Genomic DNA, 26,739 nt, shown 5'->3' with positions numbered 1-26,739 from the left:
TCTGTGGAGGCCATCTTGTGTCCACATGGGCGGCCATCTTGTGTTCTGGAGTGATGGTCAATTTGCATATTACCTTTTTATTGTACAGAATTATTTGCTAACTGGGATTTGTATCCAAGTAATCCAGGGTATTATTTTACCTCTGACATCCTTTAACACTGTTTGTAGTGCAGGTCTGGTGGTGATGAATTCTTTCAGTTCTTGTATGCCTGAATACATCTTTACTTCACCATTGTTTTGAAAAATATTTTTGCCAGGTACAGAATTCAAAGTTAACAGTTTCTTTCTTTGAATACTATAGAGATGTTTTTCCAATGTCTTCTTTATGGCTTGTACTAGATGTTGCCATTGAGAAATTTGACATCACCTTTATCTTTGTTCCTCTGTACATAACATATCTGTTTTCTCCGGGTGTTTTAAGACTCTTCACAACTGGTTTTGAGTAGCTTAGTTATAATGTATCATGGTGTACTTTTCATTATGTTTTTGTGACTAGGACTCAGTGAGTTTCTTGATCAGTGGATTTATAGTTTTCAATAATTATGGAGTTTTTAGCTACTATTTCTTTCCATAGTTATTTTCCTCTTCCACCCTCTATCCTCTCCTTCAAGTACCTCCAATTGTCCACAAGCTTCTTAAAAAGTTTTTTATAGCTCACTGATGTCTTCTCTTCCATGCATGTGTACACATGTGTGTATTCTTTCACCTCTTCTTAATTTTGTATAGTTCCTATTCATATCCCTTGAAGTTAACTAATATTTTTTCCTGTAACTTCTAATTTAACATTGATTCTGTGTATTTTTCTTTTCAGACATTGTAATTTTCATCTCATTTGAGTCTTCTGTATACCTTCCATGTCTCTATTGAACTTTTGAATATATGGAATACAATTACAATAATGCTTTAATGTCTTTATCTGCTAATCCTAAATCTGTGTCAGTTTCAATCAATTGTTCTCTTCATTAATGGTCGTGCTCGTCTGCTTCTTTGTATACCAGGTAATCTTTGTATGCCAGACATGGTCAATTTGACTTTGTTGAATACTGGATATTTTTGAATTCCTTTAATCCTTTGCCATTATTCTGATATGCAGCTAAGTTATATGGAAATGGTTTGATCCTCTCCGATCTTGCTTTTATGATGTGTTAGGTAGGTCTGGAACAGAACTACTAAGTATATGGCTAATTAATCTCCACTACTGAGGCAAGACTCTCCTGAATCACTACATAATGCCCCATGAATTCTGAGTTTTTCCAGTCTGGCTAGGAGAATAGGCGCTATTCTGAGCCCTGTGTAAGTGCCAAACACTATTTCCTGTAATTTTGAGTGATAGTTTCTCTAGTGTTGGGTAGTTTCCTCAAACACATGTACTGACCAGACTCTGCTGAACATTCAAGGAAACCTTTTGAAGAGCTCCAAGCTTCTCCCTATCTGTACAGGTCTCTCTTTTCTGGTATTCCATCCTATGAACTCTATTAGCCTTGGTCTCCCTGGACTCAGCTCTGTCTTCTCAACTCAGGGAAGCTTACCTTATACCATAGTTTTCTCTCCCTGTGATGCAACTTGAAAACTCCAGTAGTAAGCTGAGGCTATCACAGGGCTGACCACATTTGTTTCCCATCTCTTGAGATCACTTCCTTCATTGCTTGATGTCTGGAATGTTGAACTACTGTTTAAAATGTATTTTATCTATTTACTAGAGGCCCGGTGCACAAAAATTCATGCACTGGGCGGGGGGAGGGTCCCTCGGCCTGGCCTGTGCCCCCTTGGGGGATGTCCACCTGCCAGCTTAGGCCTGCTCCCCGGGGGAACGGGCCTAAGCTGGCAGTCAGACATCCTTCTGGCAGCCCAGGAGCCCTCGGGGGATATCCAACTGACGGCTTTGGCCCACTCCTGGCGGGGTGCGGGCCTAAGCCACAGTCAGACATCCTTAGCACTGCAGAGGAGTCAGGAGAGGCTCTCACCACCGCCACTGCGCTCGCAGCCATCAGCCCCACTTGCAGCTGAGTGGAGCTCCCCCTGTGGGAGTGCACTGACCACCAGGAGGCAGCTCCTACATTGAGCATCTGCCCCCTGGTGGTCAGCGTGCGTCATAGCGACCGGTCGTCCCAGGTCATTCCACAGTTAGGGTCAATTTGTATATTACCCTTTTATTATATAGGATTATTATATAGGATTCTTGGTTTTTTTCAGGGAAGAGGATAAATATGGGCTCTGCTACTCCACTTGGGCGAGAAACAGAAGTCCTCATAGTACTCTTCCTGATACTCAAAATATCCTACTTTTGACTAATGGGACCCTGTTCAAGCCACCTCCTGAGTCTTTTCAACACAACACAATTTCAGTGGTCTTAGATTACTTCTTTATGTTATGAAAAAAATGTTAAAAGGTTCACCTTGAACATTCCCTACCTTTAATCAAGAATCAGCTATTTTTCTAAGGAGCCTTGCTCCTATGAGAGAAAATTCTAATGATCACAATCTTAGGGTGCTCACTACTTCAAGGTATTTTACTATTTCTAGAGATGTGTGTTTAAAAAATATATCATTAATACCTAGTGATACTACCAATTCAAATTTATGTAACTTCTTTGATTTTTCTATTTCCATATTCTCTTAATCTAAAAAATCCAGGTACCTAAATTAACAAATACTTATTTGTTGTATCCATAACTATCAATCCTACAACTGATAACTATGAATACTATAATTACTAAAAGTGTTGAAGATTTGTTGTCTTTTATATCCCAACCAGAGGCCCAGTGCATGAAAATTTGTGCACTGGGGGGGGGGGGGGGGGGGCGGTTCCCTCAGACCAGCCTGCCCCCTCTCACAGTCTGGGAGCCCTCAGGGGATATCCTACTGATGGCTTAGGCTTGCTCCCCATGGGGAGCAGGCCTAAGCTGCAGTCTGGCCTGCCTCTGCGGGAGGCGACTGGCTAATCAGGGGAAGGCACCGTCCCCATTACCCCCTCGCTGCTGCTGCCTCTGGCCTCCCTCTGCGGGAGGCAACTGGGCCGATCAGGGGAAGGCAACACCCCCATCATGCCTCTGCTGCAGCCACTGCCAGCGGCAGCGGCTGCCTGAGCCTCAGCCCTCACAGCCACTGCAGCTTGCCTGAGCCTCGGGCTGGCCCCAGCAGCAGCAGCGGCGGCAGCAGTCAACATCCACGGCTTGCCTAAACCTTGGGCCACCTCTGGCAGCGGCAGCCGCCACCCACGGCTTGCCTGAGCCTCAGACAGCCACGGTGGCTTTGTCTGGAAGATGTCTGCTCCAATTAGCATATTACCCTTTTTATTAGTATAGAGACAATCACATTGCCATATTTTGAATGTATTAAAATAACTTTTCTCTGTATGCTTTAGCAACAAGCATGACCCACAGGGACATTTAATTACTTTTGCTTATTTTTAAAGATTTCTTTCCTCATTTTGATTTAATTTTATAATCATTTAAAAACATTTACATGATTCCAAAATCACGAAAAGTACATCTACTGGAACTGCAAAATTTATATCCACAGGCAGTGTCTTTAATATGGTATGGCAGGATGTTGTTAGTGATCTTTAATTACTATAGGTCATGAAGCATGCAATTGCTGATAACAAGTGGAATTTTTTTTTCTATCCTCACCTGAGGATATGTTTATTGATTTAAGAAAGGAAAAGAGAGAGAAACACTGATGTGAGAGAAACATCGATCAGTTGCTTCTGATGCATGGCCAGACTGGGGATCGAAGCTTAAGTATGTGGACTGACCAAGAACTGGTATACTCTGGGATGACACTCCAACCAACTGAGCCATCTAGCCAGGGCAAGAGGAATTTAAAAACACAATACCATTTACATCACAAGAAAAGAGATGAGAAATTCTCAACAAAGGGAAGTCATAATACTACAGCTATACAGCCATTCTACAGGATAAATAATGCTGACTGGAGCAAAAGGACAGAAATACTTAGATATTGTGATATAATTATACTAGGAGAATTGATATAAAGGAAAGAGTGGTATAAGATCTTAAATCTTCACCTCTCACAACAGAACATCAATAAATATTTTATATTGATAAACAAACATATATAGTAACATACACATATTACCTAGAAATGTAGCAGTATAAATCACATTGAACAGTTAAGAGTGGAAGAAACACTTCAAATAGTCATCAAGAACAGGGGATTTGGCTGACCCGAACTTACTAGTACACTCTTTACCCCTTTTGGGATATATAGGGTGTCCCAAAAAAACATATACACACTTTGAATGATTGCAAAGTCAGTGTTTATTAACATACAATTCATTTTCAAAAATTAAAAGAATCTACAGAAATGAATCAGTTTTTTGTCAGTGCCTGTTTTCAAACTGATGACAGTTCTGGTCCAGGCACCGCTGATAGCGTGAAGCAATGGAATCGCAAACATCAAGAATCACTTCCTTTGGTATTTGTATGCCCTCAATTCATCAACTGTTGCTGGTTTTGTACTGTAAACTTTTATCTTTTATGTATCCCCGTAAAAAAAGTCTAGTGGATAACTTTGTTCAAAGTTTAGTCTCGCTTCACCCATTATTTCAAATCAGTTAAACCTGAAAAGGAGTGAAAATTAAGTGAGTTATCAGCTGTTAAGGTGTGTATAATTATAAGGGCAGTGTTTGTACTTCAACTGCATTTTCAAACTTCCAGTAGCATTTTAGGATGAATTTCCTTTGTTCCAAGCTTAATCTGGCTGAAAAGAAACATCAATTGAGCTACCAGCTATTAAAGTGTGTATACATGTTTTGCGGATATCCTACATTTTAAAAAATAAAATTACCTCAAAACTTAAAAATAAATGAATAATTATTGCCTACATGTTTCTGAATAATGTAGAATCAATCCAGGGGTGAAAAAACATATTCCCTGAGGTTTTGCTTTAAAATATTACATAATAAAGAAATGTAGAGTCAGTTAAGACACTAAAGGCAAATTGTTGACAATTACTGAACCCAGAGAATGGGTTTATGAAGTTAATTATTTGTTCTTTACTTCTGTACATATTTACAAAGTTTCAAATAAAGTTTATAATGAAAAGCAATGTTTTCTTGGCCACTTGAGAATTCATTAACAAATGTACATAAAATCTTAAGTTGCAACTTTAGAAAAATGAAATACACTAAAAACAAATAGGTCAAAGTATTAAACAGTGGTTATAGTGGGGAAATGGGAACAGGAGAGATTTCTTCATTCTTGTATTTCACTTTTTCTCCCCACCCCCAAAACATGTTGATTTTATAGTGTGTCTGTGGGATATAGATAGATAGATAGATAGATAGATAGATAGATAGATAGATAGATATACATATATATATACACACACACAGTATATGTACATATAGATATATAAAATCGTTATTAAAATTAAAGGAAAGTGGTTTCAGTCTTAAAATTGAACATTAAGTTCTTTAAAAGGAATAAATAATATAGTAAAGGACTTGCCTGCTCTTCTCTTTTCTGCTTACGAAGCTGCAGTCCTTCTTCTTCCCTCCTCCTGCGCATCTCATCAGGATTCAGGGACTTATTTTTATAACTTTTCAGGCGAAAGTTCTCTTTTCCTGGGGTAGTCATGATTTCTATAAAAATGAGAGGAAAGGAACAGATGCGCTTAGCTTACTGTAAAGACCGCTGCCCAGGTTCACCCCATAAGGATACCAGAAATGTAACATCTTTATTAAAGTACTAGAGGCCCAGTGCATGAAATTCATGCACTAAAGGGGGAGGAGGGTCCCTCAGCCCGGCCTGCGCCCTCTCGCAGCCCGGGAGCCCTCAGGGGATGTCCGACTGCCAACTTAGGCCCGCTCCCTGCCAACGCCACTGCACTCACCATCTGTGAGCTTGGCTCCTGGCTGAGCAGTGTGCCCTCTGTGGGAGCGCACTGACCACCAGGGGGCAGCTCCTGCATTGAGCACCTTCCCCTGGTGGTCAGTGCATGTCATAGTGACCAGTTGTTCCACCGTTCAGTTGATTTGCATATTAGCCTTTTATTATATAGGACTAGAGGCCCAGTGCATGAAATTTGTGGGGTTCCTATGCCTGGCTGGCAATCAGGGCCGATCAGGGCCGGGCCAATTGGGGCCCAAAGGCCCCGACAAAGTCGGGAGGGAAGGTGACAGTCACTGGGTCAGGCATGGAAGGAACAGACATCGGATGCCAGGCAGTACCCCACCTCCCCCCCTCCTCCTTCCCTCGCTGCCACCATGGCGGGAGGGTGGAAGGCCGATTGGGGCCTGCCAACTGGGAGGAGGGACAGGGCACAAAAGGCTGGCCGCTGGCCCTCAGACCCCCTGAGAAAGGGGCCGCATCTACCGCCACCCATCCCTGGTTCCCTGTCCCAGCCCTGGGCCTGCCAGCCAGGGGGAGGGAGCACAGGAGGTTGGCCGGCAGGGGGAAGCTGGCTGTGGGAGTACACTGACCACCAGGGGGCAGCTCCTGCGTTGAGCATCTGCCCCCTAGTGGTCAGTGTGCGTCATAGTGTCTGGTCATTCAGGTTGAAATGGTCACTTAGGCTTTTATAGATATAGATATAGATATAGATACAATTCAATGGTTTTTAGCATATTCACAGCTATATTCAACCACTGCCACAGTTAATCTTTAATTTTCATCACCTAAAAAGAAACCTGGTACCATTAGTTGTCATTTCTATTCTGGACATCTCATATGAATCATATGTGTGATCATTTATGGCTGGCTTATTTCACTGAGCATATTTTCAAGATTCATCCATATTGCAACATATACCAGTAGTTTATTTCTTTTTGTGGCTAAATTATATCACACTGTATGGATACCCCATTATATTTGTCTCATTCTACTTTTTGACTATTATGAATAATATTTCTCTATTTATTTGTGGACAAGTTTTGGCATAAACATGTTTTCATCCCTCTTAGGTATATAACCTAAGAATGGAATTGCTGGGTCATATGGTAACTCTGTTTAATCATTTGAGGAACTGCCTAACTAGTTTTCCAAAGTGATGCACCATTTTACATTCCCACCAGCAGTATATAAGGGTTGACCATTTCTCCACATCCTGGCTAACACCTGCTATCAACTTTTTTTTTCTCTTAACTCCCAGTGGGCTAGATGTCATTTCACATGTTTATTTCCCAATTGTATATCCTCCATTTTAAAATTCTTTGCCCATTTTAAAATTGGGTTGTCTTTTTATCAGAGTTGTAAAAGTTACTTATATATTCTAGATAGAAGTCCTTTATCAGATATTATGATTTTAAAATGTTTTCTTCCATTCTATCAATTGTCTTTCCACTTTATTGATGGTGTTCTTTGAAGCACAAAATCAATATACAAAAATCAATTGTATTTCTTGCTATGAACAATTCAAAAGTGAAAATTAAGAGAACAGTTCCATTTACAATAGCATCAAAATGATTAAAATACCTAGGAATAAATTTTAATGAGAAGTGTGAAACACTCTGAAAACTACAACACATTGTTGAAAGAAATCAGCTAGGATTCTGACATGGACTGCACTGAATCTGTAAATCAATTTGGTGAGTATTGTCACTTCAACAATGTTAAATCTACCAATCCACGAATATGGGATGTTTTCTATTTACTTAGATCATCTTTAACTTCTTTCAACAATGTGTTGTAGTTTTCAGTGTTTCACACTTCTCGTTAAAATTTATTCCTAGGTATTTTAATTATTTTGATGCTATTGTAAATGGAACTGTTCTCTTAATTTTCACTTTTGAATTGTTCATAGCAAGAAATACAATTGACTTTTGTATATTGATTTTGTGTCCTGCAACCTTGTGCAACTTGCTAATTAGTTCTAATAATCTTTTAATAGATTCCTTAGGATTTTTCACATACAAGCTCATGTCATCTACCAGAGATAATTTTGCTTCTTTCCAATTTTTATACCTTTTCTTGCATAATTACCAGGTTTAGAATTTCTAACACAATGTCAAATAGAAGTGGAGACAGCAGACAATCTTGTCTTAAGCCTAATCTTAGCGGTATCAACGTCTTTCACCATTAAGTATGATGTTACCTTTGGATTTTTCATAGATGTCCTTTATTATGATGAGAAAGCTCCCTTCTATTCCTAGTTTTTGAGATTTTGTCATTTCTGCACCTATTGCAATGATCATGTGGCTTTTGTTTTTTATTTTACTGATAGATTACATTAAGTGGTTTGTAAACTTAACACCAACCTTGCATCTTCTGGGATAAATAGCACTTAGCCATGATGTATAAATCTTTTCACATGCCATTTAATTTAGTTTGCATTTTATGTTCCTATTGGTTTGCAGTTTTTTTTTGTGTGTGACATCTTTGCTATTAGGGTAACACCAGCTTCATAAGTTGGGAAGTGTTCTCTCTCCATTTTTGGGAAGTTTGTGAAGAAATAGTATTCTTCTTAAATGTTTGGTAGAATTCAGCAGTGAAATCACACAGACCTGGGCATCTCTTTGCAGGTAATTTTATGATTAATTCAATCGCTTTATCTGTTATAGGTCCATTCAGATTGTCTATTTCCCGTAAATTTCAGTACTTTTCATCTTTCTAAAAAAATTGTCTTTTTTATCTAAGTTATGTAATTCATTGGTATACATTTGTTCAAAGTATTCCTTTATAATCCTTTAAACTTTTGTAAGGTCAGTATTAATGTTTCCTCTTTCATTTCTGATTCTAGTAATCTGAGTCGTCTTTCTTTTTTTCTGTCAATTTAGCTTTAAAATTTTCTTTTCAAAGTACCAGTTTTTGGTTTCCTTAATTTTCTCTATTGCTTTTAATTTTCTCTAGCTCATTAATTTCTACTCCACTCTTTATTATATCCTTCCTTCTGCTTTAGATTTACTTTGCTCTACCTTTTCTAATGACTTAAGGTGGAAGGTTAGGTTATTAATTCAAGATCTTTAATTTTTATTGATTTTAGAAATAGAGAGGGAGAAAGGGAGAGAGGGAGAGAAGGAGAAAAAGAAACATTGATGTGATCAGTTGCCTCACGTACATGGCCCCCTGACCAGGGATGGAACCACAACCTGGGTATATGCCCTGACCAGGAATCGAACCCACCACCTCTTGATGTATGGAATGATGCTCCAATTATGCCACAATAGCCATGGAGTTTCTTCTTTCTTAATACAGGCATTTATTGCTAGAAGTCTCTTTCTAAGTACTGCTTTAGCTGTATCCCATAATTTTCTAACGTGGTAACTTCATTTTCATTTATCTCAAAGTATTTTTCTGATTTTACCTTTTTATATCTTTGATCCACTGTTTATTCAGAAATATGTTCTTTAATTTTCACATACTTGAGATTTCCCCAAATCTTTCTTTTTTTATTTCTAATTTCTTTACATTGTAATCAGAGGACAACCTTTGTATTATTTTAATCTTTTAAAATGTATTAGGGTTTGTTTTGCAGCCTAGCATATGGTCTATTGTGGAAAATGTCCCATGTGTACTTAGCAATATACAAGGTGGGCAAAACTAGGTTTACACTTGTGTGTACATGAAACTGAGTTTATTCTTGTATTATTTATTAATGACTGTATTCTTTACTTGAATTACAACTGTAAAACTATTTCTGCCCACACCGTATAGTTTGCTGTTGCTGGGTAATCTATAGATGTCTGCTGGGTCTAGTTGGTTTATACTGTTTTCTTAGTTGTTTTGTCCATTTTTGAAAGTGGAGCACTGAAGTCTTCCAGCCATTATTATTGGTTTTTTTCCTACAACTATTATTGTTGAATTCTCTATTTCTCCCTTCAGTTCCCAGTTTTTGCTGCATGTATGTTGTGCTGTTATTAAGTACATATACTGTATAACTGTTTTATCCTTCTAGTGGGTTGACCCTTTCATTTTTATAAAATGTCCCTCTTTATCTCTAGTAACATTTTTGTTTTAGTTATTTTTTTCAATATTAGTATAGCCATTCCAGCTTTCTTGTGTTTGTTGTTTGCATGATAATGTTCAATCCTTACACTTTAAATCTATTTTTATCTTTAAACTTAAAATGTCTTTCTTATAGACAGCATTTGCTGTACCCAATCTAACAACATCTGCCTTTTTTATTAGACTGTCTAATCAACTCATATTTTTTATTATTGGCAGTTGGGTTTAACAGCTTTTTCATTTTTTGTTTTCATGTGATTCTTCTTTTTCATTCCTTTAGTACCCTTTCACTGCTTTCTTTTTAATTTAGTGAATATATTCAAATGAAGCACTTAAATTTCTTCAGTGACTTTTCCACTATATTTTTTGTTTTTTCCCCCTAGTGGTTGCTCTAGGGCAGTGGTCGGCAAACTGCGGCTCGCGAGCCATATGCAGCTCGTGAGCCATATGCAGCTCGTGAGCCGCGGTTTGCCGCTCTGTTGACTAATGAGTTTGCCGACCACTGCTTTAAGAAAGATATTTTCAACCAGTGTGCCACAAGAATTTTTAAAACATGCAATACCGTTTAGTCAAGGACACTGACCTCTTTTCTTTTTTTAAAATAAATCTTTATTGTTCAGATTATTACAATTGTTCTTCTTTTTTCCCCCCATAGCTCCCTTCTACCCAGTTCCCACTCCACCCTCTGCCCTTACCCTCCTCCCTACTATCCTCATCCATAGGTGTATGATTTTTGTCCAGTCTCTTCCCGCACCCCCCACACCCCTTTCCCCCTGAGAATTGTCAGTCCACTCCCTTTCTATGCCCCTGATTCTATTATATTCACCAGATTATTCCGTTCATCAGATTTTTTATTCACTTGATTTTTAGATTCACTTGTTGATAGATATGTATTTGTTGTTCATAATTTTTATCTTTACCTTTTTCTTCTTCTTCCTATTCTTAGAGAATACCTTTCAGCATTTCATATAATACTGGTTTGGTGGTGATGAACTCCTTTAGCTTCTTCTCTGTGAAGCTCTTTATCTGACCTTCAATTCTGAATGATAGCTTTGCCAGGTAGAGTAATCTTGGTTGTAGGTTCTTGCTATTCATCACTTTAACTATTTCTTGCATTCCCGTCTGGCCTGCATAGTTTCTGTTGAGAAATCAGCTGACAATCGTATGGGTGCTCCCTTGTAGGTAACTAATTGTTCTTCTCTTGCTGCTTTTAATATTCTCTCTTTGTCTTTTGCTCTTGGCGTTTTAATTATGTGTCTTGGTGTGGTCCTCTTTGGATTCCTTTTGTTTGGGGTTCTCTATGCTTCCTGGACTTGTAAGTCTATTTCTTTCACCAGGTGGGGGAAGTTTTCTGTCATTATTTCTTCAAATAGGTTTTCAGTATCTTGCTCTCTCTCTTATTCTGGCACCCCCATAATTCTGATGTTGGTATGATTGAAGTTGTCCCAGAGGCTCCTTACACTATCTTCATATTTTTGGATTCTTTTTTCTTTTTGCTTTTCCGGTTGTGTGTTTTTGCTTCTTTGTATTTCAAATCTTTGACTTGATTCTTGCGATCCTCTAGTCTGATGTTAGATCTCTGTGTAATATTTTTATTTCAGTCAGTGTATGCTTAATTTCTAGTTGGTCCTCTTTTCATATCGAGTCTCGCTAAATTTATCAGCCTTTTCTAGAAAATTCTTAAAAAACCTTATAACTGTGGTTTGAACTCTATATCCAGTCATTTGCTTTCCTCCATTTCTTTCATTTGTGACCTGTTTCTTTGTCTCCACATTTTGGCTGCTTCCCTGAGTTGGCAGAGTGGCTTTGTGTGCTAGGTGTCCTATGGCTCAGCATCCCCAGTTACCTGAGGTGGACACTCTTGGTGCACCCCTTTGCGGGCTGTGTGCACAGTCTTATTGTAGTTAAGCCTTGATTGTTGTTGGTATCACTGGTAGGAATTGACCTCCAGGCCAATTGGCTGTGAGGATCAGCTGTGTCTAAAATGGGAGAACTTCTATGCTGGAGACACCCTTATGAGGCAAGACTTGCTTCTGTGGGGCTTTGGTGCTGAGTATGCCCCCTGAGTGTGTCCCTTATGGATCTGAGGAGTTGTAATCTGGATGGTCCCACTCTGACCCCTGGGTACACTGGCTCTTGGATCTCCAAGGAGGTGCTAATTTAGCCTCTGCCTGAGGCCACCCAGCAGGAGCTACGGAGAGATCTGCAGATTCCTCTTTTTGTTTGGGTTTTGAAGGTGCCCAGATGATGCCCAGCTGTGAAGCAATGCAAGCTGCTGTGGGGCCTTGGGTCTTCTTTTGGATGTTCTAGGTCTCTGACTCAGCTGCAGTTTGTTAGGTAAGTTTAGAATTCAAAGGACCAGGACATTCATATGCAAAAGCCTCTGTGCTCAGCTTGGATGGGGCAGAGTCCCAGGGCGGAGAAAAAAGCAATGGCTTCCCGTCAGCCCTGCCCTAAGAGGCCCCTGGGTCTCAGTGTCCTGCTGTCATTGCTGCCAGCACCTCTGAGAGAAAGCCGCCCTCGAGTTTTGCCTGCTGCCAGTCAGTCCAGTTTCTCCCCGTATGAGTCTGGGTCCCCAGAGTCTCGCCCGGAACTGGAGTTCAGAGCAGTCGGGAGCTTTTGTCTTCCTCCCGATTGAGAAAGCCAGCCGCGCACTCAGTTGCCAGTCCTCTCTGCGTGCGTCTCCGTACCTCTGCCTTCTGCAGCTCTTCTGAGTCTCAGTGTGCTTTTCTCTTTCCTTCTAGTTGTAGAATTTCCACTCAGCCAGCCTTCCTGTTTTGTCTTTTAGTTGTAGTTTTGAAAGTGCTGTGTGAGGCAGCAGTTTAGGTGTTTACCTATGCTGCCATCTTGGTTTCTCTCTTGACAATGACCTCTTTTCCCTTAGATTGTCAAAAAATTACAACAGCCAATACAACAATAGCTGTCCAGTGTGAATGAATCAAAATTATACCTATTTTTTGTAGGTTGGTAAAAAATATATATTTTTTGGTGTGCCACAGAATTTTAGTAATTGGTTTTATGTATGCCATGAGATGAAAAGGTTGAAAATTACTGCTCTAGGGTTACCATATACACTTTAACTTATTAGAATCAGCTTCAGGTGTATATTATCTTAATGCCAGTGAAATATAGAAATATTATGATATATAACTTTATCCCCTTTTGGTATTGCTAGGATATATATTACACTGGTTACAAACCCAATAACACAGTTTTAATTATTACTTTATCATCTATAGTCAGGTCCTTAGCTTAACATAGCTCTACTCTCATTCACTTCCTCTGTGCTGTTATTGGCAGACACATTACAAATACATTATATTACTATATATTATAGACCCAAGGATATATTATTACTTCACAAAATTGCTTTTTAAATGTTTTAAGAAAAAGAGTGAAAATATGTGGTTACCCTCTCTTTTAAAATTGCACACAGTAATTACCTTTACTAATGCTTCTTGTTCATGTGAATTCAAATTACCATCTAGGGTCATTTGCTTTCTGCCTAAAGAGCTTCCTTAATCATTCTTGCAAGTCGGTCTGCTGATAACATTGTTTTTTTAATCTGGGAAAGTCTTTACTTCACCTTCATTTTTACAAGATAGTTTTGATGATATATAAAATTTTTGGTTGACAGCATTTGTCTTTGAGTACTTCAAATACAGTTATGTACAACATAATGACATTTCAGTCAACAAAAGACTACATATATAACAACTTGTCCCATAAAATTATAATGGAGCTGAAAAATTCCTATCACCTAGTAACATCATAGCTGTCATGACATCATAGAGGAACACATTATTCACGTGTTTGTGGCAATGCTGGTCTAAACAAACCTATAGCCTAAGTGTGTAGTAAGCTGTCCCATCTAGGTTTGTGTAAGTACACTCTATGTTTCAGACAACAAAATCTCCGAATGATGCATTTCTCAGAACTTATCGATTGAGCAGCACATGACTGTATTATTCCACTGTATTCCCTGGCTTCCACTGTTTCCGCTAAGAAATCAGCTGTTATTCTTATCAGGGTTTCCTTGTAAGTAACTACAGTTGGTCCTCAGGTTCCATCCGAGATCCGTTCCTACAGTGCAATGTAACGTGATTTTTGCCATAAGTCGGAATCCACCTACAGAAGCACTTACATCACTCACAAGGAGCACATACACAGCAGTAATGAAGTGAAACAGTAAAAAAAAAAAATTTAAAAGATAACAATTCCTGACCTTTATTTGTGGTAAATACAGTAAATAATAAAAAACATAAAGCACATATGTACACACATCAAAATGGTGGGACTTTTTTTAAACATAAATGGGAGATGGCGACGTAACCACAAAACGATGTACATCGAATCTGACGTAACCGGAGGACTGCCTATAATTGTTTTTCTCTTGTTGCTTTCAAGATTTTTCCCCTTTTCTTTGACTTTCAACATTTTTACACTGATGTGTCTGGCCATTTGTGGACTTTCTTGCATTAATCCTATTTGAAATTCATTGGGTTCCCTGAAAGTCCAGGTCAGTGTTTTTTCAATAAATTTGAGTTTTTAGTCATTATGTATTTGTAGACTTTTCTGCTCTTTTCTCTTCCCTCTTCTTCTGGTACTTTCATTATGTGTATTGTAGTGTACTTAATGGTGACACTCATTTCTCTGAGGCTCTTTTCAATTTTCTTCATTTTTCCCCCTCTCCCTTTCATTAATCTCTATCAATGTATTGGCATGAATCTTTCTTCTACCAGTTCAAATCTACTATTCAGTCCCTTTAACTTTTCATTAGTTACGTTACTTTTCAAAGGCAGAATTTCCATTTGATTCTTCTTTGGAATTTCTATATCTTTACTGATAATCTATTTTATGTGTGTTGTCATCATACCTTTATTTATTTAATCAAGGTTTTCTTTGATCCTTTGAACATATTTATAATGGCTACTTCGAAAGTCTAGTTTTGTTCAATCCAACATCTGGTCACTCTCACAGGCAGTTTCTGCTGTCTGTTTTTTCCAGTGTATTAACTATACTTTCCTGGTTATTTTGGTCTGTTTACTTGTTTTGCACTGTCAACTTTTTATTGGAAACCCAGTATGCTATATGATGTTTTGTGGCAACTCTGGTTACTGGTGCCACAGACACAGGTTTCTTTGCTTGTTTAGAAATTTGCTGTATTATTTTAAAGAAGTCTATTTTCTCACCCCCACACCCGTCCCTGCAGTGTTAAGCCTCTGATGTTGATCCTTAGGATGGACAACCTAAATCCTATCTAATAAAGAGGGAATATGTTAATTGAGCATCACTCCATCACAAAGATGGCTGCACCCACAGCTGAGGCAAAGTTCCCATAAGGAGCCTTAATAAGCAATCAGCAGGGACCTGAGTCTATGCCCTCTCCCGCCCCCGTGGAGCTTGACAGGGGACCTCAGGCTGTGTCCCCCACCCGGCAGGGCTTGACAGGGGGTCTCAGGCCATGCCCCCCACCTGGCAGGGCTTGACAGGGGACCTCAAGGTGTGCTTCCCGTCCTGGTGCTAGGCTAGGGAACCTCAGGCTGCTCTCCCCACCCTAGCACCAGGCCGCACCCCCCACCAGGTGGGGCTTGACAAGGGACTTCAGGCTGCGTCCCCCACCCAGCAGGGCTTGACAGGGGACCTCAGGCTGCGCCCCCGCCCCCCACCCAGCAGGGCTTGACAGGGGATCTCAAGGTGTGCTTCCCGTCCTGGTGCTGGGCTAGAGGAACTCAGGCTGCTCCCCCCACCCCAGTGCCAGGCCGGGGGACCTCAGGCCGCACCCCCCACCTGGTGGGGCTTGACAGGGGACTTCAGGCCGTGCCCCCCACCCAGCAGGGCTTGACAGGGGATCTAAGTCCGTGTCCCCCACCTGGCGGGGCTTGATGGAGGACCTCAAGGCATGCCCCCCCACCCGTCTGGGCTGGGAGACCTCAGGCCATGCCCCCCGTCCTGGCGCCGGGCCAGGGGACCTGAGGCTATGCCTCCTGCCCAGCAGGGCTTGACAAGGGTGGGACAGGCCGGGTCTGGGTCTCACGCGATTTTGAGGTGCATGTGGTGGGCAGGGACTTGACTCTGGGTCCCGTGGTGTGCCCCAGACTGTGATAGGAGGAAGGTTTTCATATACATTTTACTAATTTTCTTTCATCTCTGACACTTCTATTATAGAGAAAGGGCAAATAGCAATATTAACCATACCAGACCGCAAAGTACCGAAAATTAGGTACAGCGGTATAGCGGCAGATTCGGAAATTACCGAAAAATCGGTACAGCAGTCTGGTAGGGTTAAATTATTTCCTCTAATTAATCCCCTTTTAATGTGCACGAATTTCGTGCACCGGGTCACTACTATGCCCATAATCACCTTGCCAAGACAGTAGTTTGGTAGAGCTCTGTCTCTTTCCCTGATAACTCCTAGGTGTTAACCTCCACTAATCATTGCCAGCTGATTGCTCTACTATTTTCAACAATGGTCACAGGCATAAATTTCTCTACAAAGAAACCCGATCAAATTTATGCTCCTTTAAGGGAATAGTTTCAGGGGTCAGTTTTTGAAGTTTGCTTTGACCCCTGGAAGACTCCCTTCAGCTACCTCTTACCCTAGTACCCTCCAGCAAACTAGCTAGCCTGCAATTTAGCCTGCATCTCTTGAGTCTACAAATCTCCTAACTGCCCCTGCCTTTTACCACAACCCCTGCTGTTTTTGAAAGTACCCTTGTTTTAATGTCTCCAGCTCTATTGAAAATGAAGTCAGTTCCTTGAGGAGATTAGAGCTATCTGTTTTAGGACCTGCTTCTTCCCTTCCCCAGACCCCCAAGTAAAATCTCTGATCAGGGCTCTCAAGCTGTGGGTGTGGACAACAGTATACTTCTCTGAGTGACACCCCTTTTAGGACCTGCATATTTAGTGGGAGATACCTTGTCTCTCCTGACATGGAACCACCACCTTTTACAACAGGAAAAAGGTAATCTATTTCCTAATACTCTCAGTGGCTCTGTGCCCAAGGTAAAACCTCTCTTCCACAAATGGGATCTGGACAGAAGGTAGTCTCCTACCTCTCTGCCTCATTAGCCCAGGACTTACCCTCAGCAGCAGGCAGCTGGGGCAGGATAAGAAATCCTTATGTCCTGCTCCTCCCAGGAAGAAAACCTTCCCTCCAACTGGAAGCTCTTCATTTACTGTATTCCCTATGATCATTTCCAGAGGCTTTAAATTATTGTATTTTATTTATTTCCCCCAGTTTTACTATGGAGCTGATCTGCAGCACTCATTATGCCGTCAGGCTAGAAGTCACAAGAAGAGTTATTAAGATGATTTTCATGCAAGCCTGGGTTGAGAATAACTGACTTACAATGTGCTGTGTTACATCATCGAATTTACCTGAATCTCTTAATAAACCTATAATGCAAGAATTACTATTCTTATCCTTTACAGTTAAGGTTTCAGGAGGCTTACAGAGGTTGTGACTAGGCCAGGGTTACACACTTAATAGAAGATAAAGCAAGGATATGATTTTAGGTCTCTAATTATAAACCTAGTGGCTCTACAGTTATGAACTTAATTGTGTCCTCCCCTCCAATTCACATATTGAAACCCTAACTCCCAATGTGACTATATTAGCTATAGGGCCTTTAAGGAGGTAATTAAAGTTAAATGAGGTCATGAGGGTAAGGCCCTAATCCAATAGGACTGGTATCTTTATAAAGAGGAAGAGACATTGGACTTTCTCTCCTTTTCTCTTAGCATGTGCAGAGAGAAAAGACCATGTGAGGGCACAGGGAGAAGATGGTCACCAACAAGTCAGGGAAAGCGGCCTTACCAAAAACCAACCCTGTTGGCACCTTGATTTTGGACTTCAGCATCCAGAACTGAGAGAAAATGAATTTTTTGTTGTTTAAGCCACACAGACTGTGGTACTTTTTAATGGCATCCCAAGCTGACTTATACATTTACCCAGAAGTATTTTGTCGGATTAGATTTCATTAGTACCAGCAATGTATAAGATCTCCAATTATGTCACAGTATTGTTTTGAGATACCTCTTTTTCAAAAAAAATAAAAATAAAAATTTACATTTAAGTACCACCTATCCATAAATTTTTAAAACCTGAAATGAGTGCAGAATTATATCAAATGCCTTTTTGCCAGTTATTAAAATGATCATTTATTTCCTTTGACCTATAAATATAATGAGCTAGTAATAGATTTCTTAATATTGAATGACTCTTGATTCTTGTACTTAACACACCTGGTCATGGTGTATCATGCTTCTGAGTTGTCTGATAATGTTTTCTTAAAACATTTCTACACCAGTATCCATAAATGAGATTGACTGATTATTTCTATAATTCCCTTCTCTCCCCTCCTCTTTGGGGGGACACATATTATATTTGCCACATTGAGAGCTTTTCAAAAAAATATGTGTATGATTCCAATTATATGACACTATGGAAGAGGCAAAAACTATAGACAGTTAAAAGATCAATTATTTGCCATAGGTTTGAGGGGTGGGAGGAATAAATAGCAAAGCACAGAGGATTTTTATGTCAGTCCAACTACTCTGTATATTATAATGACTGATATATGTCACTATACATTTGTCACAACCCGAAGAATATACAACACCAAGAATAAACCCTAATGTAAACTATGAACTTTGGGTAAGAATACTGTGTCAATGTTGATTCAATTATAACAAATGTACCACTCTGATACAAATGGTGGTAGTGGGAGAAATTGTGCTGGGGGTACAGGATAGATGAGAACTCTGAACATTCCATTCAATTTTACTGTGAACCTAAAACTCTTCTGAAAAATAAAATCTATATTTAAAATATAAGAATGAGCCCTAACCGGTTTGGCTCAGTGGATAGAACATTGGCCTGTGGACGGAAGGGTCCCAGGTTCAATTCCGGTCAAGGGCATGTACCTTGTTTGAGGGCACATCCCCAGTAGGGGGTGTGCAGGAGGCGGCTGAACGATGTTTCTCTCTCATCGATGTTCCTAACTCTATTCCTCTCCCTTCCTCTCTGTAAAAAATCAATAAAGTATATTTAAAAACATAAAATAAAATATAACAATGAGCTCCAGGAAATTTAATACATAGGTAGAAATTAAATTTTCAATAGAAGGGATGATAATAGTGAGGAAATCCCTCAGGAAACAGAACAAACAAACAAACAAAACAACAACTAAGAAATAGAAAATAAGAAGAAAAAGAAAATTAGAAGAACAACATAAGAATCCCAATACCCAAATATACAAATTCCAATGGAGAAAACAAAATATCGACGAGGAAGAGGTTATCAAAGAAGCAATCCATCAAATTTAGAATAGCCATTCAATAAAAGACAACATGGAAAAAATTAACAGAAAAATGACAGGCTTAGAGAAAATATTTTCCAAACCTTAAATCAACAGTCCATTCCAATCTAACCTCACAAGGAACTTCTTTCTACCAATAAAAAACAAAGACAGGAAACCCAAAGAAAAGATAAAGGACAAAATAGACACTTGTCAAAAGGGAAAACCTGAATGGATCCAAAAGATGCTCAAACTCATTCGAAGTTAGATAATGTAAATTGAAACAATGAGATAACACTTTGTTTACTTGTTTTACATTGTCAAAAATTACAAAGTTGGATGAAACCAAGTACTGGCAAAGTTGTGAGCAACCAAGAACCCTCCTGCACTGCTAGTAGACACATAAACTAGCTCTATTCTATGATCCAGGAATCCTACTCTTGGGTATAGCATAATCCCAAAGAACTTCTCACACAGGTCCATAAGAATGACAAGTAAGAGTATATTTACCAGAGTATTTCTGATGCCAGACAGGTACCCCAGGTTTCAATCAATCATTAAGGAATAAAAAAGTAAAATGTGGTAAATGTATACTATGGAATTCTACATTATATACAACTATATGTACATACAACAAAAGAGAAAAGTCTGCAAAACAATGCTGTTAAAAAAAGTAACAAACAGGAAAAGTTACATAACACAATACAATTAACCTTTGAACAACACAGGTATGAAATGCATGGGTCCACTTATACCAATATTTCCCCCCCAAAAAAATACCAGTACTGTTTTTGATCTATGGTTGGGAGTTTGCAGATGCAGAGAGACAACTGTATGCACTGATCTATGACACTTTATACAGGGAACTTGAGCAACTGTGGATTCTGCTATCCACAGGGAAAGGGGGAGGTCCTACAATCAATCCCCCAACGATACCAAGGGATAACTAAGTCTTGGGGAGACAAAGTTACACTTGGATTTTGTACTGCATGGTGTTGGTATTCCAACCCAAGCTGCTCAAGGGTCAACTGTACAGTCATGTACCACCAAACAACAGGGACACATTCTGAGAATGTGATGTTAAGTTATTCATCTTGTGCAAACATCATGGAATGCACTTATACAAACCCACAAGGTATAGCCTACTGCATAGGCTATACTTCTTTATGCACTAGCAGTGCAGTAGGTTTGTTTACACCAGCATTACCACAAACATGTGGGCTAAGATGTCATGGTGTCACTAGAGGACAGGAATTTTTCAGTTCCATTATTTTATGGGACCACTGTAGTATATGTGGTCTGTTGTTAACTGAAATGTCATTAAGTGGCATATGAGTGTACATAAACTAAATACACACACATACCCTCTAAACAATTTACAATAATTAATATATAGTCCAGGAATTATCAACCACAGTGGAGTGGGTGCTTGCTGAAAAGGGTAATGAAAATAGGGCTCAAAAATGAAAATAAAAATTTAAAGGAGCTTGTATGGCCTGTTGATAGATGTCAAGAACTGAGAAGATTAATTGTAAAACTTATTTTGCCAAAAGTCAACTAATAACAGAAAATTTCTCAGAACAGACATGAATTCCCAGCTTGTAAGGCTCCCTGGAATGCCCTTAAATGAAAAAAGGCCCACATCTAGACATATCATTATGGAATTCAGGGGTTAAAAATAATATCCTAAAAGCTTCTAGAGACTAGAGGAATGTCATATAAAAAAGAAGAATCAGAATAGCTTTGGACTTTAACTGCAACACTAGAATGTATAAAACAATAGTGCTCTTACAAAATTTCTAAGCCTAAAATTTTATACCCAAATTAATGATAAAATGCTTTGGTAAGATGATTTTTTTCAATCATGCAAGCTCTTAGAAAGTTTTTACTTTACTTCCCAGGTATTCTTTCTCAGGAAGCTAAGAAAATATAGGAATAAAGAAGAGGGTCATAGAGAATTTTAAGGATGACATAAAAACAAATTCCAGGATAACAATTATGAAGTAGGCTAGAAAGTAGCCATCCAGGCTGCATTGAAAGGATAGAGGATTACAGGACAAATGTCTCAGGAAATGAAGGGGTGGATAATAACTCCTGGAAAAAACAAAAATTGATTAAATGAATAAATGACATAATACACTACATGATTCAGCTCTGAATATTGAAAATTGTAATACTGTAAAAACACTGAACATTTACTTAATAAATATCTGTGGTAATTATATTGGGAAGATGGGAGAGGCAGTGTGGAGATATGGAGAAAAGTTAATAAATAATGTCCAAAACTGCTATATCAAGAAATAGCAATAGAACCAAGTTATTTATAAATATGAAAGAGGAAACAGCTAAAAGAAAGAAAATGTTAGCCTTTAATGTACAGAAACTGGGGAAAGGGACAGTTGTTTTCAGATATTACTCTAAGTTAATAACAATAAAGCAGGGAACAGGAACAGCGTTCACCTTTTAGTAAATTAAATCTTCACAACATTACTTCAAGATGCTAAACAAACTATGTCTAGTTTGTTCTGCTGGAGACACTGAACTGCAAACCAAAACAAAATCAAGCTTTAATGATTGGTGTGAACATAGTCCAAATAACCCTGCGTTTGAATCCAAGCTCCACCACTTACTCTGTGAAGTAGGACAAGTTACCTAACTACCCTATACAGATAACCACCTCTTCAAAGTGGTTTTGCAAGGATAATTAAGTCAGAGCACCTGATGTAGTGCTTGACCCATCAATAGATGTTAAAACTTTCTGCTTGTCTCTCTGTTCCCTAGCTACAAACCCACATTTTGACCCCAAGCTGCTTTGCGGATCTCAGAGTACAGAGACTCATGGACAACTCAGCACATATCCCTTCTCACACTGGAAAATCAATGATGATGAGTAAGCAGACTTATCTTTGTATATGAAGGGCAGTATTCTTCTTGTTATGTTGGGGAGATTATCCCCATTATCCACATTCTGGATTATTGCCTGCTTTCAAGAACTGTCCCAATTCTACTACACTAGGTCAGAACCATTTTATCACTTAGATCTGTTTTTGTTGAGTTGGAAAATCTTTAAACAAAACAAAACACTGCTATTTCATTGGTCTTCATTCCTGCTCTTTCCCTGCAGGGCCTCAAAATTTTCTAGTGTAGGCCCTATCTGACCCCTTTTTGGCCTGGGGCTACCTCCTGCGTACAGCAGCAAGAATAGAGTGAAATCAACCCCAATCAGCTAATTAAATTGTTTACCATTTCCAATGTTTTCTCCATTATGGCTGAATTCATAGTAACTGTAAAGTACAGAGATCTTAAAGAGAATAAGAGAGAATTATCTTTATCAGTAGGTTCAATCATCTTTATCTGCATGACCAAAGTCTTAATTTTATTTTCTACAAAATATTCATACATACTTCTAAAATAAATCTGACATTTGTAAAAACACAAACATCAGAATATCAAGACTTTATCATCAACTCAACAAACACTATGCTAAAACACAGTAAATTAAAAGATATAATCTCTACTTTCAAATGAAAAGGAAAGATACAAAACAAAATCGAGAGCAACAAGGAAGAAAATAGTCCAGGAGTCAACTGAGAGCAATTCCATACTATCTGGTATAATTTATAACATAGTTGAAACTAAGGAAAATTAGTCCTATTCTAAGCCTCCTGACAGCCAAAGTGCAAAGTGAAACAGGATGGCTTACAAAACACAAATGATCTAATAAAAGCAGTTCTTTAAAAAGGGGGGGAGGGGAGGGAGGGTCCGGAGGGGGGCAAAAATAGAAAAGAAAAAGGCCTATCACTGTTTGTTTTTAATTTTTTCTAAGGTCGCTACTTTCTAAAAATTGATAAATAAATTAGAAATAATGTCTTGGATAGCAATGAAGATATCTTTCATGTTGCATTTTCTTATGTACCAATTCTGGATAAAAGTCTAGGTGCATAATATTAAATCATAGTTCTGTGAAGCAACTTATCTAAAGACCTAAATCAGTGATGGGCAACCTTTTGAGCTTGGTGTGTCAAACTTCGCCAAAAAACTCGGGTAGTGTGTCACTTTGAGGAAAAAACTAACTCCAAGACTCGTCGCAAATGTTTCATCCTCAGGAGCAGCAAATGTTTCATCCTCAGCACGTGGCCGCCTCAGCGGTCAGAAATGGCTACGCGTCAGTACTGACACGCGTGTCATAGGTTCGCCATCACTGAGTCCTAAACTAACATAATGCAAGTATATTGACTTCAGGTGAAGCATTTATTTCTATCATTTAGTTTATTCTAAGTTTTTATAGACATGTGTTTTGTTTCCCTATTACACTGTAAACTCAAGGATTATATTGTTTGATTCTATTTGAACTTTCTTTGCTATTTGTAGAATACTTTACAGTTTCTGCTCAATTACGACAGATAAAATGTCATGTAGAATTTATGTTCAATATTTGTTAGTCTTCCCCAATACACTATGAATTCCATGAGGACAGAAACAGTGTCCTGATCATGTCTATATCCCCAGCCTTGGGGCACATGATCATTCCAGAAGTATTCACTGAATGAATGGATTAAAGAAAACACAACCAATAAGTATGAAAAGATAATAATTCATAAAATGGCAGTAACTTTGGGTTCTAAGGCTGAGTCCAACAGGAGCTGGATGACCTTACCTAAGTTACCTAACTTCTCTGACCTTCAAAACTTCCATCTGTAGAATAGGAAAAATTATCTACTTCAGTTACTGTAAGCATTAATTGTTTTAATATACATAAAGTATTTAGCACAATATCTTTAAAAGGACTTCAATAAACATTAATTCCTTTACTTTTGCTCATGTCCTCAATCTTAAATAGGTAATCTTCCTATGTAATAAAAGGCTAATATGCAAATTGACCAAACGGTGGACCTACGTTGCTATGAAGTGTACTGACCACCAGGGGGGCAGATGTTCAACGCAGGTGCTGCCCCCTGGTGGTCAGTGGGCCCCTGGTGAGCACAGCAGCGGTCTCCATGGCAGCACTAAGGATGTCTGACTGCGCTGCTCCCCACAGGAAGCTGGCCTAAGCAGTCAGTCAGACATCCCCCCCCCCCTCCCGGACTGCGTGAGGGCACAGGATAGGCTAAGGGATCCCTCACCCACTCCCCAGTGCATGAATTTCGCGCACAGGGCCTCAGTTACACATAACACAGTCCCTTCTAAGAATAATTATTACAGTAAAAACACCACCACTCTCACTCCCCTTTGAAAAGTTAAAATGTCATCTCTTCAATTTTTAAAATGGAGGGGGGATAACTTGTGAATTATTTTCAAAATACCATAAATGCAAGAACTAAAGAAAAAACAATGTCGAGAAGGAGACTTGAAGCAACAAGAGGGAGGGGGGGAAAATCACTCATCTACTGCTAAGAAAGGGATTTTGAAGAAACTGTTTTACTGAAGGAATAAAGGATTGAAAAGTAATATTATATAATAGTATGTTTTAGAAGAATACTTCAAAATTGTTTATTCTGAATTTAAACCTTAAAAATCGATTATTGTGAAATCTCCCACTTAAAAGTGGAACATTAAATACTTCCATTCAAACCTAAAACATTCCTTCAGGACGACTCCCCTGACTCCAGTCATCCTTCGGTTTCCGCCTCCCATTTTGAGCTTAATCCTTCGCCGTTCCCCTCGACTCACCACTCACACACACAGTGTGTGCAGACCAAGTTCTGTCATTCCTATAATTACCACACCCCCGCCAGCCGCTTCAGGCCCGTGCTGTTGTGACATCGGTGAACTGCGGCCGGCCGTCCCCACCCCGGGACTCCACCCCCGGCACCTCCCTCCAAACCACCGGCTCCCGCTCGGGCAGTCACTTCGGAATCCCCGACGGTGCCTTCCCGCCTAGCTCCGGCCGCGGCAGGCCCCCCGTCCCCGTCGCTCCTCCCAGCCACGGTCACAACGCTCCGCGCAGCCCACCCCCGCCCGTTCGCGCCGGCCCGCGGCGCAGCCTGCGCTCGTCTCCTCTCCGCCCGGCTGCCTCGGCGCCCCGCAGTCCGCGGCGCCGCTTCCAGCCCCGCCGCGGCCCCGCCCCGCCTCAACCGGCGTCCCCTATGGCGATCACACCATGCTCCCCACCCCCACCCTCCCCTCCACCGGTCGCGCGGCCGTTAGGACAGCCGGGCCCGTGACGCACACACGCGGGGCGAGCGCCTGGGCCCAGGAAACCAAGCTCGAGCGCGGCCGGCGCCCGCCCTCGCCCCGGGACCTCTCCAGGGTCCCGCCGAACAGCCGGATCCGCCGGCGGGAGGGGGAGGGGCCGGGACCACGGGGGGCACCCCCGCACTCACCAGGCTAACGGCAACCGATCCCGGTGCCACTGCTGGGGTGAGCCGCTTGCTCGCTCGCCGGCCCGCCGTACCTAGTGCGCACACAGCTTCGGAAGAGTCGGCTCGCACCTCCGCGGTGCTCACCAGGCCTCGCTCTCCGCCGCCGCGCACCAGCAGCGAGACCCAGCTCAGCCGGCGTTCGCAGTGCGTCTGCGCGTGGGGGCCGGCCCTCGCGCCTGCGCACGCCCCTCCGCTGCCCTGCTACAAAGGCTGCCGGGAGTTGTAGTCTTCCGACGACCTTTTGCTGGAAGCCCTGGCTGTTAGTCCCAACCAGTGGAAGAGTCCCAAGGTTGGGAGGTCTCGCTGAGCAAGTTTGCAGCAATGGCAAAAGTCAAAGAGTCATGGTGGAGTGACGATGAAAGGATACTTCTTAGGTTGAACTGAACGGTTAAGTTTACAACCCTGTCTTCCAAACTTTTCCAGGCAGATCGATCCTCGCTCACCTCTGTTGGTTTCTAATCTCTAACACCTTTGGTACCAAATACACGTTTATTGAGTGAAGGGTGGGGTGAATGAAGGCTGAAGGAGTAGAACAAAAGTGTTAAGTCAGTGCCTCATGTCTAAGGCATTCACATGCAGCACCTTTGAGAAAGGTTTTGGTTATTCCTTTTTTTAAATTCTCCCCTATCCCCTTTGCCTGATTAAGTATGAGGAGTATTTATACTAATAAAAGGGTAATATGCTAATTATACTGGACATCTTCCGGACATCCTTCTGGACAAAGCCAAGGTGGCGGGGGCTGAGGCAGAGGCAGTTAGGGGAGATCAGGTAGGCAGGCAGGTGAGCAGTTAGGAGCCAGTGGTCCCAGATTGTGCAGGGATTGGGCCTAAATTGGCAGTCGGACATCCCCCAAGGGGGTCCAGGATTGGAGAGGGTGCAGGCCAGGCTGAGGGACCCCCCCCCCATGCACGAATTTTGTGAACCGGGCCTCTAGTAAAAAATAATAACTCACTTGATGAAACACAAATACTTGCTTTACTCTCAGTCAGTGCCCACAAAAGAAAATTTTGGGCGAATAACTGTTACTATTAAATTTGGTGGGATTTTTAAAAATGTTTTTATTGATTTTAGAAAGACAGAGAGGAAGGGAGAGGGATAGATAGGAACATCGATGAGAGAGAGCAACATCAACCATCAGCTGCCTCTTGCATAGCCCCTACTGGGGATG

The 26,739-nt window shown here is 40.5% G+C and overlaps 1 protein-coding gene across 1 annotated transcript in view; it reads right to left on the bottom strand.

The window, feature by feature from the left end:
* Window positions 1-25,720, bottom strand: part of KPNA1 (karyopherin subunit alpha 1) — an 80,853-nt gene extending 55,133 nt beyond the window's left edge. Inside the window, exons 1-2 of the mRNA XM_079765675.1 lie at window positions 25,533-25,720; window positions 5,474-5,607 (exon numbers count right to left, since the gene is read on the bottom strand). Coding sequence (XP_079621801.1) covers window positions 5,474-5,602 — 129 coding nt within the window. The 5' untranslated portion in view covers window positions 5,603-5,607; window positions 25,533-25,720. The remainder of the gene's footprint in view (window positions 1-5,473; window positions 5,608-25,532) is intronic.
* Between the last annotated feature and the right edge of the window lie 1,019 nt (window positions 25,721-26,739).

The sequence above is a fragment of the Cnephaeus nilssonii genome (assembly GCF_951640355.1).
Source record: "Cnephaeus nilssonii genome assembly, chromosome: 3".
Taxonomy (NCBI): Eukaryota; Metazoa; Chordata; class Mammalia; order Chiroptera; family Vespertilionidae; genus Cnephaeus; species Cnephaeus nilssonii.
This window is presented reverse-complemented; position numbering and strand designations above follow the sequence as displayed.